We start from the raw sequence: 20,185 nt of genomic DNA on the forward strand, positions 1-20,185 counted from the left end.
TTATTGCTAAGGGAGTTGGAAGAAAGGAACAGAGATAACTAAGGTAGCGGTAGTTTTCTGTAGGTGTACACCTCAGATTAAGACAGTCTACTGAGAAGCAGCTGTAAATGGGTAAAGCACCTTGGATGCTCAACACGTCCACATCACTTCCTTTAAAAAAAAAAAAAAAGTATTTTCTCTGTTTCTATGATTATAAAAATACGGGACTAAACTTCTGTGAAGTAACGGAATTGGACTGCATCCGTGCTGGGATCGCTTTACCAATGTTGTTTCTGTTCTAGTATTTATGCAGCTATGACAGGCAAATCTGTACTTCTGCAATTGGTATAGGGAATTGTGCTGTGCAGATAAAAGCATAGATTTGTGGATACCTGCGAATAAATGCAATTAAAAATGTCACAGTAGGAGGTTAACCAGGCTATTTTTCTTGAAGATTGAGACTGTAGAGGTGTGCTCATGGGGAGAAAATAAAAGGTCATGGAAGGGCTCTTTGACTAGCAGAGGAAGAAATGACTAGAGCTAAGGACTGGAAAATGAGGCCTGGCAAATTCAGAAGTATGAAATAATTGAAAAATGAGATTATGTGTGCAATTTTATTGTAATTCCTCAAGTAAATGCTGGTTGTTCAAATCTTAAACATAATAACCAATTTTATCCTGTTCATCTCAATTAAAGTGTGAGCCAGATCAGGTTAAAAATTATCTAACCAAATATCTATGGAAAGGAGACTGAATTCTAATCTTTGTTCAGGTCCTAGATGGGAGCCAGTATTCCTGTCATTTCTGCCTTGCCTTAAAGGTCAGCGAAGGTGTTGCTGTAAGTAATACAAAGTAACGAGTAGCGTAAAATCAGATTTAATTCTTGTGCAAAGGAAACAGCTTTTAAAGTAGGCTATTTTCACAGGAGTAGTTTTTCCTCTTTGTTTCCCAGCTCATGTACATGATTTTCAAGTGTTAGTTTCATCAAGAATTTGATGGGTTTTTCTCAGTTACAAATTAAAAAGTAAAGCAGTCCAGTCTTTTTATTTCTTTACCATTCAGGTCCAACTTTCCATTGCTCACAGACACCAAATTTGATTACTGACTTTGTTATCATAAAGGTACACCCTCTTCAGCTGAAGAACAGCATGGTCTCGTACCTGTTTTCGTGTCAGAAAAAGATATGCAGACCTAACGTCGTTAGAAGAAGGAACATCCTATTATTTTGAGAACGTACTGTTTTCTATGGCAGATTGTCTACAATTCCAAAGATTTCCCCTCCTCAATTTTTAGCTAACTTAACTTGCAAACTAAAGAGGTGGTAAAAATTTCAGATTTTTGACCAAAAAAGAATTGGGACAAAATCTCAGTGACAGCATCAAGTTTCCCGATACCATTCTACTTTAAAGTGATTCTGGAACATGTACTGTAAGCTGTACAATCAAGACAAGATTTGTCAGAAGCTTCTGAATACATTAATATTTTTAAAGATATCTTTAACTTGTCTTCATGTGCACGTTTTTGTACTGTATTTTGATATCTATGTTTGCAAATGAACTGTGTAGCTCCCTTTTATATTCATGGGCATATATTCTCATACAAAGTTATTAAATTTAAATGTTTGTTCTGCTTTAAACATAGAACATGAAATTATTCACTCAATTTGGAAATTTCTTATGATTTTATGTTTGCTTGGTAACTATTCAGAGATGAATTTCTAATTCAAGAAACACTCTTGTTTCTATTACATTCAAACATACTTCTAGAAAGTCTGTTGTACCTGGAAAAAAATCTCTCGTGAAGTGCCTTACTAACTGCAGTAGCAACAAATACGTATGATAAATCTTCATATTTAACCATATTGTATTCCAGGTACATGTAGGTATGTAGTATTTTGGCAAAACAGAAAACATTAGTTTTCCGTGAGAGTTGCTTCAGGGTGTTCCATCTGTGGAAGCCACTCTTGTTACGAAACCACAGAACTTTTTAAAAAACTTTGCTTTGCCCACAAATTCTTTTCATGTTGTCCTCATTCATACATAGGTCTCACCAGCTATTAGAGCTGTAAGGAATAATAGATCTTCCTCATTATTGTTAAGGTGTTTTACACCACCAGTCCTTGTTTTGTGAGGATACATACATGGCAAATAGTATTCCTTTTCCGATTTCTTTTTCCTTACGCATCTTTTCAGCACTCTGGTAAATGCAACCTTGTGCACAGAGTATCTACTGACATTTGTAGTAGTTTACTCATGTGGAAAGCTGTCTTTTTTTTTTTTTTTTCCCCTACTTCAACCTTCCCTGTTTATTTGTGACAGGGATTTATGAAAAATATTTTGAAATAAGATTTGGAAGAAAACCATGGTGCAGAGTAGCAATAGGTTGTCATCAGTTATTGTGTGCCCCTGCTCCCCAGCCCCTCCTCCAGTCCTGTCCCTAATTGAGTTTAATTTGAAATAAAATCTCACAACAGATTGAGAGAGATCCTAGTACAGTTTAAAGTAAGGCTGTGCTAATATTGCTTTGTTAATAACAGTCTGACATAGCCAGAATGACAGATTTTACAGCAATAATGTTGTTTCAGCAGTGACATTGATTTGTTTATCAGATATTGTATCAAGTTGAACTGTAGCAAGATAAGGTAGGAAGTTAGATATCCTAGCAGGGTAACAGAAACCAAAAGTATGTTTCCAAAGCCCAGCTTGGAAAGGAAACGAAGGCGTGCTGTTTGCCAACAGCCTTGTGCCGTCAGCCTGCCCGCCTGCTTGCCTGGCTGCGCAATGTCAGGAATCAGAATAAGGACATAGAGATGCTTATATTCAAAGGATATAGGTAATTCAAGCTATAAAAACAAATGTTTTAATAATTTCAGGTTCAGTAACTGCCACAGAACTTTCACTGTGAATCTTCTGGTTTTTCATTTCAATTGAATTTCTTTTCATTGTGTGCGAATTTCTTTGTAAAACAGGGAAACAGCTGATACAGAGATCTATAAAGTAAATACCCAGGAAGAGGCTTCTTGCAATCTGACTCAATTTATAATAATTACTGAAATGTAATTTTAGCAAAGAACATAAAGATGTTATTTCTCCTTCAACTTTTTTACTCTACAAAATAATTGAGATAAAGAAGCAGTAATTGAAAACATACTATGGTAGTGAAACATACTCAAAGCATCGAAACAAACTGAAATTATCTGACCAATACTGATTTGAGGGAAAATTTATAACATTAAAAAAATGTATCACTGCGAACAGACATCTAATAACATTTTCTTTCAGGTCTGCTCTGGGAATGTGTGTACTCTGTGTGTACTTTTTACTTGATAAAATATGTAGTTTATCTCTAGGAAAAGAGTAGTGGAATAGTGCACACTCTCGATTAGTTTTTATTCTCCGTGTAATTTTTAAAATAAGAAGCCTTTTCTGGAGTTGCTACTCATGTCATTCTCCCCTATCCTCCTAGCAATTTTGGATAAACCACATATCACACTTGATGATTAAAATATAAGTCCTTCCTGTATTTTTTTTTATTGTAATCTGAAAAGTCAGATTAGCATCCTTTCCATAGCAGGTGCGTGTTGCCCTCCACCTTTCCATGGTCCTGATGGTTACAGCTACCTTACAGCAATTTCTTCCACTTTCTACACTTTCCTCTTGCCTTATACTCTCCACATACTTCACATCCTTCTTTTTTTTAATATTTATTGGGTATGAGTCAATTTTGATTTCCCTGTTAGTCAATTATTTTTTGTTTTCTTTTTTTATTCTGATTGCCACCCTTACCTCACCAGCAAAACAAATCCCAAACTCTGAGTTTAATTTTGCTTCTTGGATTGCACTATAAACTTGGATTGTTCTATAAACTAGAAAAAAGAGAATGTAATTACAGGGTCAGATTCTTCTTTCCTGTTGGTGAAAGACAAATAAATTCAGTGATATTACAGTAGAATGTGTGAAGTGGGAGTGGAATTTGGCTGTTACAGAGCTGGAAGGTTTTAAGACAGAAGCTCATTTTCCTTAGGTATGTGTTGGAGGTATTTTGTTTGAATAATGGAGAAGGGAAGAATAAATTAGTGTATTCTGGATTTTTTAATACTACATGGAAACTGTGGTAAAGAATGCTGTATTCTGTCCTTTCAAAGAAATTTAATGGCAGTTGGGAACTAAAACACTTTCTTCAGAAGAAGCAAACATATGTCTAAAATATTCAGCTATCAAAAAATTACGATGACTAGCACACACATTGATCTTGAAAAAGAACTATCACGTGCATTGCAATATGATACATGTAACCATTAACACAGCAGAAAAAAATCTTCCTTGTGCCTGTGTAAATCATATTGCTTGTTGAATGTATCAATTAAAAAAACAAACATAAAAATCGTGGTGGTGAGAAAGAGGAGACACTTAAGTATATACATGGTGGAGCATAGTGCCTGTCTGGCCATTTCAGAGATGTTCTTACCAAGAATGCCTCCATATAAATATAGAAGAGATGCTAATGTTGAACTCCACTTTTGATGTGTATAGATGTATAATAATTCCATATTATATATGTGTATGTATTTATGTAACAATGAAGAAAGAGAGGTGTATTGATTTAATATGTATCCAGAAACAGATTTTTAATCTCATACATGTAGAAGTCACTGAAGTGATTCCTATTCCCTTGGCACTACGAAGTAAACAGAACTTCTGACTATGTAGCAGTGCCTTGTAATATGTAAAAATTGTTGACAACTTTAAAGTAGATATTTGTGATGTATTTACATTTCTGTTTCACTTCTTTGTGATGTACTAGTGTGTTAAGGTGTGCTTCTTCAATATTCTGATAGATACCGACACTGTATTCACCTTTTTTGTACTTTTAGTGTGGGCTAACTTCATTTTACAATATGAAATTGAATGGAGGTGCATCTGAAGTTAAAAGACAAAATCGTCAGATACCAGTTAATACTTAAGGGATTGAGAATGTGTGGAAACCAGTGGTGGCTACTTGTGTTTCTGAGACACATTTGCTGGAATTAATATTTTTAGAGTCCTTTACAATTCTGCTTGCCTCAGGCTGAGTGGTGTGAAATGTAATTGAACTAATGACTCACTGTGGTGAGATCATTTTTAAGAATGTAGTGGGCTTCTTATTGTACAATACTATGGCATATATTTGCCCTTTTTTCTCTGGCGATGCTGCCTATTTGTGTTCTATTTTATTCTGTCTGTCAAGCACCCACGGCACACCTTCATATCCCTCCTAAAATCTTCTTCTGTATCTGTAGGATATACAGTGTTCCTTTGCTAGTTGCTCTTTATTTTGTCTTGTTTGTGTTAAATCTGTCACCTTTGTGGTACAGATCATGTATGATTCTGTTTTATAATGGCTTCTGCGTGTATATAGGATTGCAGATATTCTTAATTGTTACCCCTTGCTCTAAGCAGAATTTTCTTCTGCAAACCTGAAAGTGTAGACCAGCATATGTCCCTTTTTTTTTTCTTTATTTAATGAAAGATGAAGAGTAGTAAATGTAAAAATGAACTTGCTTAAATTCTTAAAGGCAATCAATGACTGTGATCGACATAGCCTTTAAAACCTAACTTAATCTTTCTGACTAATTCCTAGGCTGCATTTTCTCTTTTTTATGAAGTACTGCTTCATTGAATCTGACTTTCTAATGAATGAGCTTTTAGCACTAAACGTGTAGTTCCTGAGGATTTATTTAATTTTAAAAAGTGAAGTCATGTTGTCAGGAAACCTTTCAAGTCTGAAAGCCTTTCTTAAATGCTTATTTTAGATAAAGAAATTATGTAAGCTTATTCATGAGTTGTGGTCATTATGGGGTTTTTTTTCTTCTTTTTCAATAAATGAATAGTATTTTTAATTGATTTAAGAGTGCTTTATTGGAAGATAAGTAATCAGTGAAATCATATTATGCCATTAATGCTAAAGATCCCTCTTCTCAAAAATAGGGTAGCTGGCAGTATTAGTGATTGTTTTGTGACAGAGCAGTGGCACAGCTAGAACTGAACATCATCAAAGGAGAGGTCAAGTTAAAATAATATAAAAGTTATTAAGAGCAAGAAAATTAACTTCTACTTTGGTACTTGATAGCCATATCTATCTATATAGATAGATGATATTAATGAAAAGTCTCTGTATAAAAGGCCCTCATGTCACACAAGGTGTAGCTAAACCCTTTCAGTGTGAAAATCTAAGCCTTTGCGCAGGAATGGCCCTTTAGCATCAAGCCCTAAAACTTCTTTGTGGTTTTTGCCTTCACTTCGCCTATCATTTCCCCCTTACCCCCTTCACCCCTCCTGTGTAATTATTCAAAATTGTGTATTTTCTATGTAGAAACTGGGGATCTAAGATGGTATACACAAGGCTTTTTGCTTTTCTTAACACTACTGTCAAATTTTGGACCAATGTGAATTTCTTCCCCCCTCACCATCAAATTCAGCTGATTCTAAACCATTAATTGAAGAGCATCACATAAATGGCTGTGTCTACATGTGCATGATAATTGCATACTGGAGAAATTTGAAATAAGTAGCTGTCTAAATACGAGGTCAAAGTGTGTCCCAAATTGTAGCTGTATAGCATTCAGAATATCTCTGATGCACTCTGTTTATGAATAAAATTTTAAAATGCTATATCATGAAAAATGTTGAATTTATGCTTTAGAAAAGTATTCCCGAGTAGAATTTCTGTTTAAAAATTCTATTTACAGAGAAACTGAGCCATACAAATATTTTTAAAAGTTTGCACTTCTTTAAGGCTATTTATTTTCTAAAAAAGAGGACTTGAATATTTTTGACAAATATACACATGGTGTTACGCTAACAAACAGCCATGCAACATATATCTTACATAATGAAGGAATTGAATATACAAGACCTACTCTATTTAACATATATATTGAAAATTTACAGTCTCACCATTAATTAAAAAAAAGTTTTTCTCATTTGGCAGTATTTTTCTACAATTTGTTCAAATGTCCCACTTGATGTGTTTTGGTGAATACTGAAATCTAGTCAGTGACAACCTGAGGTACTAAACATTTCTGCCTTACTTCATTGTCTTCGAAGGTAATCTTTTTGTTCCTTTTAGGCTCTATCCATGAGTTGTGTATTACAGCGTTATTTGGCATGGGATCTGCTTCCACTATTGAAACAACTCGCTTTTTCATCTTACTTTTCAGAACTTTCTGAAACTTTTGCCTTGTGAATGCATAAAGTAGAGGGTGAAATATAGTTGTTCCATATGCCATTACTAGAAAACATAATCGCAACTTTACCAAAAGGTCACTTGGGCCCAAACATAAGATGGTGGTGTTTAAAACAGAGATGGGTGTCCAGCAGAGAAGGAATGTTGAGATAATCAAGAGGGACATTCTGAAGACTCTCTTTTGCCGTTCTCGTCGCTCCCGATGCCGTTTTACAGCTCGGCGTAGAGCAATTATGACAGACACAGAAGTCCTTACGCCAAAGACGACGTTTCTTCCTCCGCTGCTGTGGGACATGTCTGTGGTCTCATGCTGAGTGGTCAAAGAAATAGTTTTTTTCTTTCTAGCTTTTTTCTTTTGTCCCGTTGTAAATCTTGTACCAATCCGAATGTTTAGAGCCTGGAGTATTTTGGTGTATGTAATTAGCATTACTACAACTGTGAAGAAAAAGATTGGAATCTGAACGAGGAGGTGGTAGTACATTCCTAGCTCAGTGTGGTACTCGTTTGTGCTCACGCACAAAAGTGTCTTATTCTCCCAAGTACTTGCACTTCGAAGACTGAAAAAGTTGACTTCAATGAAAGGAATCAGGAAGGAAAAAAGTGAAATTATCCATATTGATGTCATTAATATCACAGCCCTTCCCATGGTCAGAATTCGATTGGCAGGTTTTACGGAGATGTCGTATCTGTCCAGAGTGATAGCAAAGACGTTGATTGCAGTTGAAACGCTTGCAAAAGATACACAAGCCTCGTGGAAGCAGCAGATGAGAGCGGTGTTACTCTCCAGTGAAAGCAGAAGGATAACTATAGTTAGAGGAATACATCCCACACAAATTATTACATCAAGTACATGAAGGTTCATTGTAATTATGTTACTGACAGAATTGATTAAGTTGGATTTCATACAGTAAAGTACCAGTACGGTGAGATTGCTGCCAAGTCCCAAAACAATTTCTAACATCAAAAATCCAGTGAGAGAAACTTGAAAGCTTAATGGGTATGACAGTGGCCGGTACATGTTGGTGTCGATGTCGTCAATGGCATCTCGAACTGTAATGTTAGATTCAGACTTCATGTTGACTTCCAGAAGGGGGGAGAAATACATTCTTTTGTTGCAGTTGTTTTTTCTCCTGAAAGGTGAAATAAAATATGGAACTATTTGATTTCATTTTTAACACTTACTGTAGATAAATGCTAGGGAAGGACAAGGGAGGAAAAGCATCTATTCTTATCAAACACTTGATTTACTGTATGTGCAGAGCTTTAGTTGGCATAGACTCAAAAGCCAGAGGATCTACAATAAGGTCTTTCCTTTTTAAAGGAAAGCAGGACTTGTTTAAAAAAAAAAAAAAAAAAAGAAAGAAAAAAAAGTGGAAAGCTTCCACTTAGGGAGACAAGGCTTTATTTATAGGGATGTGGTTCTTACAAAAGGCCCATTTGTTGAATAAACTATACTTGTGCATCGCCTTTGTACTGTTTGAGGGTTATTTTAGAAGAATGTTGTTAAGTATTAACAAATTAGTACTCAAGATCATTTTTAAAAGGCTCTTGTGGAAAAAGGAAATGGAGCACTGTTGCTTATGTATCATAAAAAGGACATTTAAATTATTTATGGCAATTTAGAAGGCTCTTTCTTATGAAGAGTTTGCAGTAGTGTTATGGGCCGAAACTGAACTTCTGTAATTCAGCAAATTTTTACAGAGCCTGAAGACTTCTGTTCACTTTTGTCTTCTGTGCTTTTACATGTATGAAACTTACCACTACAACAATGTTATATAAGTATATATCATTTCAAATGCAAAACTTATGTGATCTTGAGGGAATGGAGTTTATTTTAAAAATATTACATTTTCTTTTTCTGATTTGAATATTTAATTTTTTTAATAAATCAATGACTACATGGAATGTCAGAGAATTTAATTTTCTTCCAGAATAGGTTTAAGGGAATAATTTTAATACTTAAAAAGAAAATTATCTCTTTCATAGTTTAAGGTTTGATTTTGGGAGTTTTGTTTCTTTTTTAAATACAGTCTGCAGTGAAATCCAACAGATTTATATGTGCAGCATGTTTATTTTAGAAATAAATGAAGTTTGAAAAAAGTAGCCTTTTTTACATCTAGGAGGTATATTATTTTGTGGCTCGTCTCCTTTGTTTTACACATGCTGGTAGTTTTAAATGTAGCATGTGCAGGTAATACCTGATGTTTGTATTATTTATATTATCAGTCAGTTTTTAATGAAATGAATAAATAAAACGGGTTATTCAGTTTCTTGTTATGATACTTGAGGATTGGATCTTTTTTAGGTAGCTTTAAAGTTAAGAAGAGATGTACTTGGCATAAAAATAAATTTTAATTCAGACCTTTGTTCCATTCTGAGTACATTAAAAATGGATAGCATTAAGGTTAACAAAAAATGACCGCTTTTTAAATGAAAGTATGAATTAAACACGCTTGGGATACAATATGCAAATGGATTTCATCTACAGCTCTGAAAAGCCTCAGTTGCACAATAGTATTAATTGCAAATTGTATGATGAAAATTCGTGGTATGCTTCAACAGTTATTTCACATGTGCTTCAAATAGAAAAGATGTAAATTAGAACGTATTAGTCTCAGGTGTGAAATGAAACAAGAAATATTTCAGAGGCTTTGTTTCATTTCTAATTTGGGCAACTTCTATTAGATTTATATTAAGCCTCAGGAATGCGATTTCCTTCTGTCCTGGCTGTGAATGGATTTCAAGAAATCATTCCGAGTGGATAAATGGAATTCTTGTATTAGCAAAAGCCAGGAGGAAATCAAAAGCATATCTGTAAAACAAATGACAGTCTTAACTCTAACATTATGCCAACTGATTGGTTTTTTTTTGAAAACTGAAAACTTTAGATGTACTAGGTCTTATGAAAAGATTAAGCATCACCTCCTTGTTGCCTTAATTACATTTCAGTTAAATAAAAACAGATTTGTCAAGGCAGGGAGCTAATTTAGCCAATGCATTGTCTTTCTGGATGTGCCTGTTCCCTTGCAAATGCTGAGCAGAGGTGGGGTGCATGCAACTGCTGACCTACCTGTTCTCTGTGCCTCAAGGGCCTTTCAGATCATTGGAGCAGCTTGTCATAAATTGATACATGGTGTCACTGATAGATATTTGACATGCACTGTAACCTGGAAACCAAGTGGTAGCTGGGCTCCTATTTCATTCCTTGCAGTTTTTTTTTTCTTTTTTTTTGTTCCAGCATTTCATCAGCAAAAAATTCTGATTAAACATGGGGACGTCTTAATTGCCTGAGATACTTCTACAGACCAGTGTGTATTCTGCATGTCTGTTCTGAGTTTCAAGCCAGCAATAACAAATAAACCTTCTTTTAAGTGATGTTAATTTCTTTCCCCTGTTGCATTTTGTAGCAGCGTGTTTTTATTTTCCATATTTTAAAAAAAAATTCTGATTTCAGAGTGTATGTAGATATCCTTTAGTTTATGGTTGCATATTTCTTTCTGTAATATTCCTGCTCATTACTTTTGAGTGATGGCTTAGTCAGAGAAGTTGCTATACATCATAAAATCCAGTTCATGTGCTTTGAGAGTAGCCATGAGTTACCTAATTTGGTTTATTTTCATTTAAGGAGAATACATAACAGACCATAAAATTGAGGGAAAAATATCCATTAGTCATTATGACAAATAAGTTATTTAATGAATAGTATAGAAAAAGCTTGTTTAAACCCTTATTCAGCTTGCTGGTGAAGTATGCATATTCTCCTTTTTGGAATTCATGTTTCATTGTTTCTTCATGCATCAGTAGTTTCCACAATTCTGGTTTTAAATTATAAATCCCTCTTTAAGAAATGCTCACCATTTTAAGAGTCAATCATTTCACTCTTCTTTTAATGAAAAACTGAGCAGATGTGTTAGTCTTCCATGTATACTGTTGAAGTGTCATGCACGTAAATGGTAATACAAGTATGTTCCATGTTTTGTTTCTAATTCCTTTATGTTTTAAGAATACATTTTAGTGATGCTTCCTGCTGCTTGTAGGTCATACAGCTAGAAAGATACCCGGTCAACTGTATTCTTCATATTGTCAGTTGTAAAACTGAATTAGGTGCTGCATGCCCTTGTGAAGGGGAGGAAAAAAAAGGTTAAAAGTAGGGATTATAATTTCAAAATAAACTAATGCAAGAATAATATATTTTCTAATATCACTTACTGCATGAATTAAAGATCTCTAAATTGAATCTTATAGATTACATAGAAAATGAGTTAGTGTGTTCACTATTTCCTAGTAAAATCTTGTCTGTCTTCTGCCTACTTACATGAATTTAGTTTTTCAGACAAGTTTCTTGTTCTCCAAGTAGTGCAGGTTACAAAAACCCCTGAGTAGAAGCAGTAACTGTTGGCTGTAGAGTGTCTGTGACTAGAGCTAGAAAATATAGTTTTATAGCTTTTGTGAGTAGGTAGTATATATGTACAACTATCCTATTTTCTAATGATAAATTGAGCAGAGTCAATGAGCTTTGTAGGAAATATGATTTTGTTTAATTAGCACACTTACAATTTCCTTGCTTGAAATAAATGTTTAGCAAATCTGTGTTTTTAACAAAGAGCTTGAAGGTGCAAGGTAACGGGAGAAATAAGTTTAAAAAAAAACAACAAAAAAGGGGGATTTCTTGGGCAATCAGAGATAGTCACTTTAACCAACCTTCATAAAACAGTAAGTATATAATAATTACAGACTATCTGATCCTTCAAATAGTAACTGAATAAATCTGTAACATATTTAACTGGCATTATTAGGAAATACTGCTGAGGGAAGAAAAAAATATTCCTGGTTGAATTCTGTGCTTTTTTTTCCCCCGGTACTGTATTAGCTTAAACTGTACTGTCCTTATGTTGTTCGAACGAAACAGGTTCTTAATATTCTACAAGACTTTCATACAAAATAACATTTTTCTACAATTGTGTTTTTAAATGGGGTTAAGGAAATAGCATTTGAGTATATCCTGGTCTCAAATATAACAAGATACTTGCACTCAATGTAAGTTGCATCTGATCTCTTCCCTTTTTTCTCCTTTTTTTTTTTTTTTTTTGTTAAATGTGGCTTATTCTGCATACCATAATAAGGAACAGATCTTACCTCCACTAAAGATTTGATAAATTCTCGATGCAGGTGAAGCAGTTCCAGGTTGGAGGGATTCATTTTGTTCACTTGTTAGCAGAGTAGAAGGGAAAGAGGGTAATAAGCATATCTTCAAAAAATGACCTTAATGAAAATTTGTGCCTGTACTGTGCCATTGTTTCAGCATACTGCTAATGTATACAACTGCTTTAGTTCTGGTTTACAGGCTGCTGCAGTCTCCCACTCGTCCTACTGTAGAATCAATAAGCATCTGAAAATACATAATGAAAGTAATTTAACATACTGAAGGCTTCTTGTCTCCAGAGACACCACTGAGATTCGAGCTTTCTAAAAAAGAAAAGCAGTGCTTCTGAGAGGAAAGCTTGCGATGGGCAGCTTTTGCAGAATGACAGCCTACCTTGTCGCTTCTCCTCACTGCAGAGAGATGCAGTGCATTCACTAATTTTGATTGGTCAGTGATGCTGAGCTTAAATTGTGCTTCATATATGGGATTGATGCCTTCCCTCCCCCCGATTTATATAAGGATTCTTTTATAAAAGGACTAAATTTACAAATGATTTATGAATTCTGGAATATATTAAGGGTATGCCAGTTTTATTTTTACCTTTTCACTCTTTACTTTGTGTACACTGGAAACCACATGACACTGGGAAAAAAGGAGGATTAAACGTTTATTACTTAAAAAGCTTCTAACAATCTATATTTGAATTTACCTACTTTCCATTTGTGTTTTGTTGGTTTTTTTTATCCTAAGAACATCTATGAAATAAAACTGCCTCTTTGAGCTGTGCTGAATTTCACCTGATACGTCTGTATGCAAGTGAACATTTAGGTCTTGTCTTGAATAAATTATATTCAGGACAAGTTGGGACCCGCATGTATATTAGGAAAATTTCTATTAGGATTCACAGAGGTTTTTCAGGCCCTTAAAATGGACTGATAATTCAGTTTAATGAATGAATCAGAAAACAATGATTTTTATGATCCATCACCACATACAATGTATATATAGTAGTGTAGGTTGTTAATTCTTTTGAAATGTTAACTTCTAAAAAAATATTTGGATGTTCCACATGGATTTTGCTAGACACTTCACAAGTTTTTGTAAGGATGTCTTGCATGATGTTCTTGACCATCACTTTGCAGGGGGCAGGGGCTATCTTCATTTTCACTTTTTTGCTTTGTAACTTATTGGTGAATCTGTTCTATCAGTATAAACAATGTCCACAACAACATAATGAGAAGTGTAGTACAAAATCCATTTTAAGTAATACTAATACTAAAAGAAAACTTTGAAATAAATTCAGTATACAACCCAAAAGAGTATTTTTTAAAAATCAGTTTGCTGAAGCTAGTAATTTAGAGACTGAGTAGAAAACATTGTGCTGGTAGTTTTTAATCTTAAGTAAGTGTGGGGTGTGGGAATTTTTTCATTGTTTTTTTTTTTCCTTGATTTAAAGAGGATTTTTTTTTTTTAAAGTGGGATAAAGTACTAAATAGTAAAGCATGGTTCTTACAGTAGCAGCTGTATTAAGATGTCAGTTTTGGTCAAGTTTTGATGGAGTCCTATGTTTTTAAGTTGTTAATGCAATTATAAAATGCAATTGTGTAACTTGGATATCAACATTTTTTCTCTCCAATAGCCATCCAATATGTAATGTTTACACGACAGCATACCTAATTTATTTTTTAAAATGGCTACATATCCATCTAGCTTGCTTCCCATTCTATACCCCTTTACAGTCAGAAAATACCTATAATAAAAATTGCAGAAACAGAACAAAGATCAGTAGGAACCAGCTGGCTATGCTGAGTAGCAACTTATTGAGCTCATTGAGCTGTCTCTAGATTGTTTGCCTCCCAAGAGCTTGATACCAGCATAACTCTTAAGAGTGATGTGATAAAGAGAGTTTCTGAAATGAAGGCATAAATACTAATATATTAAAGAGATTTACTTGCTTCACTTTCAGTATGACTTAGGATAAGTAGGGAAGCCTGTCTAAATTTAAACAGATGAATTTCCATCTCCCTGTCTAATTCTTCAGTGTGTGCCTGAACAAAGATGGAAATATTGGATGAGCTGTGCTGTTAGAAAAAGAAATATGTATACACAGGGGAGAATTGTAACAAGATTTTGGATTTAGTATGGATATGTGGTTCAAGCGCAGGCAAAGGGGTCATAAAAGACTTCCTGTGTTACAGGAGGCAGTTATGGCAAAAGTTTTATCTGCAAAAAGTGTTTGAGAAGAATGATAAGGAGCTGAGTTGTGAATATATCAAGCTTAAGTTTTCTGGAGACAAAATCGGCAGAAGAAGCAGTACCATATGGAGGCAATCGAGAGTAGGTGGATGGATAGACATGCTTACAAGCCATTGCTGTGCAGATGCTAGTTAAGATGGTGTGAACATATGACATCATCCTCAAAGGGTAGATAGGGAAGAGTGGGCAAAAAGAACCATTTGCAGACACCAAGCATAGCCTGAAAAATATGCTGTTGTTATACCTGTTTCTGTATCAGGATAGAATGGAAGAGAGAATTTGACTGGTATTTTGGTGTGAGGGGAGCGAAAAGTGGGGTACAAAAACAATGAGAAGGATATTAATATTAATATTAATATTAAGGAACAGCAGGTGTCTAAAATCAAGAGATGGGTCTTTATCTTAGGACTGAGAATGGCAACACAAAAGGAGAGGGAGACCCAGAATGTGACAGCGAGTAGAGCTGTGAAGGGTTGAGGCTGCTGGGTCTGACATTGGGAGAAAATCAATGCAGAGAGGTAGGAGCTTCAAGCAGAACGGAGCTGAAGGGCACAGAGGCATGTGCATGTAGACAGATGCTGGGTGCACAGGGGTAGAGATAATTGCAATTGTCATAGCATACACCCCTGTAGTACTTTTAAATTGAATTCAGGAGTCATAACTGTCTGTTAGAGTATATCTTTCTGCTTTGCTGAGAGCCAGTCCAAACACTTTCCAAATCTGTAGTGTAGTTTTTGATCTTCTTCCATCTCTTATCTACTATCTTACTTTCTACACACAGGAAGTCATGTCCTAGCATTGACTGTTACTGCATTCCAAAACAGTAGTAGGTTATTTGTAGATCTCAAGGTGATCTGATAAGATGTCCCTGAATGCAGCTTCTTGCACTGCAGTTTTTTAAAGAAGCTTACATTGTTAAAAAGACTCCTTAGGTTCACAGGGTCTAGGAGGGCCAAATGTAATACTCAGTTCTGATATTTTTTCTCAAGAGTCCTTGATTTTTGAGCTTTAGCATTGCTTCAATGTGCTATAGGATTTAACTTTACATGACCCTATCACAGACTATCTTAACATCCAGGTGTCACATTAATGACACATTAATGAAGATCTTTATTGGCATCTGGGAAACTATGTCTGCTTGCTTCTCTTGTTCTCTGCATTATTTGTTTTTCAGTTTCTACAATTATCTCCCTTGAATGCTTCAGCAATGCTTTATGTTTCTTTCTTTGGGCTGCACGTCTTGTTCCTTAGTTTGAATTTGAGCAGTTTGATTTGCTGCTCATTTAGTGGCTATTTAGAATTTATCTGCTGCTGGGTCTAAAAATGTCATTGATTCTCCTAACTTGTAGAAATTTTTCAGTGATACATAATCTCTTCAAAGCTTAAGTTGCTTTTGAAAATGAATATTTTGTGACTTGGGACACCTTGTCCAGGTATTATTTTCCAGCATTATTTACGTGGTGCGCCTGCACAATTCCAGCTGGATAGATACTCCTCTGTCTTGCACTAACCTGTGCTGGGGAGTGTGATGCCCAACTTCAGTGTAGCTCTTCTGGATAGTTTATTGTTTTTATTTGTTCTAGCAGCTTGTGATCCATACCTAAAGTGTGTTTCTTACCTCATTGCATCTCAGTTTCCTCAATAGTTTGTTGCAAAGAACTTTTTATTAGAATGTTGTGGGAAATCCAGTAACTTTTATAGTACCAAGATAAAATGGGCAATGGATAATAGCAGTTTGTGTTCGGGAGTTGGACTGGTGTGCCCTTGTCATGCCGGGTTTGTCAAGGTATTCTGTTTCACCCAATTAGGGTTTGCTGGCCTGGATCATGCTGCAGCTTGCTTTTTAAGTTGAAAAGGTGTAAATCTCACTCTTGCCCAGTATAGAAACCCTAGTTGCAAAGGGTTTTATTATTGTTTAAGAGTGCTAAATAGGTGACAAAAACTCTGCTACAATTTGTACATAAGGTACCATTTTTACTCTAATGGTAATGAAGTCTTTCTTTTGATACAAGTAATTTATTCTCGTTTCTTTAATCTATTGAGAACAGTTCTGAGACTGTTATTCATTTTCCATAGTAAAGACTGACATTCACAAAATTAATTTTCCATTCAGTGGCCTGTCCTTAATGTTTATTTTATGTCACCCTGATTGTTGATTGCCATACCGTTTGCTTTGTTTTGTTAATTTTATAATGACTTATTTAGGTTGGGTTTTGTGGGGTTTTTTGCATTTCTAACTTTCATTTTTTCCAGAAAACATTCCTACTCTTGGCATGTTGTTGATCTCAGCTTCTCCATTTTAGAATTACTTTCGTAGATATATATGAAAAAATGTATTTTCCGACTTGATTATTTATCGTTTCATTGTATTTCCTCTTGTATTTGCAAAGATATGCACCTTCATAAAGACAAATATTTTGAAATATAGATCAAATGCATACAAACCATATATATATTCCTATATGTATTTTGTATTTGTTTATAGTTTTATATGTAATGAAAATTCATTTTCAAGATATGGAGTTACTGTTAGCATAGCAGCTTGAGTACGAAAAAGTTACCTACTTATGCTATAAAATAAAAACATCTTAGAAGATTCGTTTGGTTTTGTGTAGTTGTTAGACATAGGTTATATGTTCAGTCATGTTCCATGTTACTTCAACCATTGACTTTTTCAGCACTGAAAGCTCCTGTGAGGAAACATTTAAGTTCAGACTGCCCTTTAGCCATTAATAGTGAAACTAAGTCTTATTTTACTTTTGCACAAGGAGATGATACCAAAGACGACTTATAAAACCAGTACTGTTTATCATTCATATATAGAGATATCCTTTTCATATCATAACAGTAAACTTGGTTTAGTGATGGAGCTAAATCGTGGTCCTGGTGCATTGTTGCATGATTATTTAAGCATTTTAGTAAAGGAATAAAAACCCCAAGAAATGTCAGTTACCCTTAAGAGAGAAGTATGGCTAGTAAATTTAGTAGCAATGTGAGTAACTTCAGTCTAACTCCAGCTTTTCCCCATGTAAGTGATTTGTCCTCTAGTACAAACATTCACAACGAGTGGTTCTGTATCGTGTAGCAGCTATTGGGAAAAATGTAAATAATCACTATAAATGTCAAGATAAACTTTTAAATTTTTTTTGAAAATTACAGTATTGCTCTGAATTGAGCTTTTCCTTCATTAAAATAGTACTTTGAGTACTATAAGAATTTGAGAGGTTTCCACTTTTATAAATATTCTTAGTTCCAAGTTGGCAATTTCTACTAAATTTTAGTGAAGGTTTTCATTATTATAGAAAGGCTTTTGGAGTTCTGACATCTGTATTTCTTTAAACATACAAAGGAAAAAAGCCACCTACTTACATTACTTAAGCTTGTAAAAGTGTGCCTCAAAGAATGTTGATTTCCTAAGTTGGAAATGAGTTTAGCACGGTAGCTCAAGTGTGCTGGCTCTGTATCTGTAGACTGATAGGCCCAAGTGGTTGCTTACCTTACTTTCTTCCAAGATCTGGTATATTTTGATGAAGTTTTCGATGTTATTCCCAGCTGCCTGGGTTGCTGCGTTGCTTAGCATCTCCAAGTCCTGTCTCATGACTGCACTGTGCTAGTTGCATCCCAGAATGGCATCAATATAAACATTTCAGTAAGCTTTCTGCCTGGCTTATTACAGTGAATTGTATTCAGAGGTAGCTGAACTTAACATGCAGGGTTTAAACTTCAGAATCTGATTCAGGATTCTTCATCAGATACCCTTGATACTGTGGAAGCCATGCCTGACAAAGTATGTGGGATGGGCAGTGGCAGGAGAAGCACTAGCTACCCTGTTATAATACCCTGACGGAGGCATTCTGTTACATGTCTTCCCAGTGTAGTGTCCTTTAAGTAGAACTGCTAATTTAAAATAAAACAAAAAAATAGGAAGATTTTCTCTAGAGCAGTTTATTTGACAGAGATCTTGGACAGATTTTGTTTCTTTTTAAAAATAAGAAGGCAATACAATTTTCTCTTAATTAAGACAAAGTGTTCATGTGGTGTGCCTATTAGCAAGCATTCTTCTAGCTGAAATTAAGAGACAAAAGTCATATGATCTTAATTGCCCTGTGAGTAAAGAGTGAGCACAACATGAACAGATATCACAACATAAACTGTGTCCCCTTAATTTTGTTAAGACCACCCACAGTGGAAGGGTTATTACTAGGGTGAGTTTATACATTGCAGTCTTGCTTAGTTAGCCCCTTGGTCAAGTTGTTTTGGAGGCACTACATAAAGCATGTGAGAAGGATCTGGTAGGCTTACTACCTTTCAAAGTTCAGTGACCACACACAGTAACTCTGCATGTTTCCATAGAACTGCAATGACAGGAGCATGTTTTGTCTTCTTCAGACAACAGAATAAGCTCTATGGACAGTGGATTTCTCCTCTAGTTGTGAATTACTTCTATAACTGGTGAAAACCTTCTGTAAGGCTCCTGCGTTCAGTTCAAATAAAGGAATTTATTCACAAAAGTCTCCCATTAAATTCTCAAAATCTGAAAAATGATATGCAGTACTATGTATTTTCTTGTCTGATTTTTTTTTACATGATAGAGTACTCTGCCCTCCCCCCTTTGTCACCTTAGTTCTTGAGTTATTATTTTTACAAGGTTGTTCAGGGAAACTGATAAAAAATTTGTTTATATAGTGCCATAAAAAGACATGTGAGAGGAGTTTAAAAGTAATAAGCTATAATGATAAATGCAAGATAGTAAGGAAATTGAGCTAAGCTAGTGCAATGTGTTGGCTTCGCCACTTACTTTGCTAAAAAGAATATTTGATTGATGTGCATGTTGATCTAAATTTAGATTTGTGTTATCATCTTCAGATTATCTTCTTTCCTCCTCTGTGTTTGAGTGCAGTAGTTTCCACAATTTGTATCTGTAAGATAGTTTATCTGTAAGATAGTTTAATTTTTTTTTTAATTGATGGATGAAAAATCTTTCTCATTTTCTTAAGAGGATAAATTAAATATAAGTATGATACCCTTGATATTTTCTGGGTTGTTTTTTTAAACATACATATTATAGCTCTAGAGCCTAAAATAAATACCTAAACTACGTTTAAAATGCATGGATATGCATGCATACCCAGAACTAATTTTATCTATGAAACTTTCAAATATCAAGGATTTTTGTTCCTAAACTGTAGTTTCAGGTTTTTTTCTGTTTCCTAAAATATTTTCAACCTCACTGTGTAATTATTGTATTTGGGATCGCTTATTGTAGTACTGAAGCAAACCAGAGCCTTCATTTGTAAATGCTTCCATTGCTGTTTTTTGGGGGAAGACTGAGAGGAATGGTGTCAGTGGTATGACAGAGGAATGGAATACTGTTTTTCTGCGTATATGGTTGCTGCCTGGAAGTGGCTTTGCAGTCATTAGGCTTGAAACCTAGGTTTTATTTTACTAAAAAAATCTTGAGAAATTGAAAGTGCTTGGTGGAGACATTTTGTTACACCAAAGGATGATGAAAAAATACATGTTTATGAAGAAAAAAACTTCAGCAGCCTTCAATGATGATCCACTTAATTAAAACATATAGGTA

At 34.8% G+C, this 20,185-nt stretch overlaps 2 protein-coding genes across 3 annotated transcripts in view; one reads left to right on the forward strand and one right to left on the reverse strand.

Moving 5' to 3' along the window:
- COG5 (component of oligomeric golgi complex 5) overlaps nt 1–20,185 on the forward strand; it is a 208,030-nt gene that overhangs the window by 38,590 nt on the left and 149,255 nt on the right. The gene's annotated exons all lie outside the window — the stretch shown is intronic.
- Nucleotides 7,006–8,328, reverse strand: GPR22 (G protein-coupled receptor 22). Its single transcript, XM_010198356.2, has one exon. It carries the CDS (start codon nt 8,305–8,307, stop codon nt 7,006–7,008), a length of 1,302 nt encoding a protein of 433 aa, XP_010196658.2. The 5' UTR covers nt 8,308–8,328.

This window comes from Colius striatus, chromosome 1 (genome assembly GCF_028858725.1).
Source record: "Colius striatus isolate bColStr4 chromosome 1, bColStr4.1.hap1, whole genome shotgun sequence".
Classification (NCBI taxonomy): domain Eukaryota; kingdom Metazoa; phylum Chordata; class Aves; order Coliiformes; family Coliidae; genus Colius; species Colius striatus.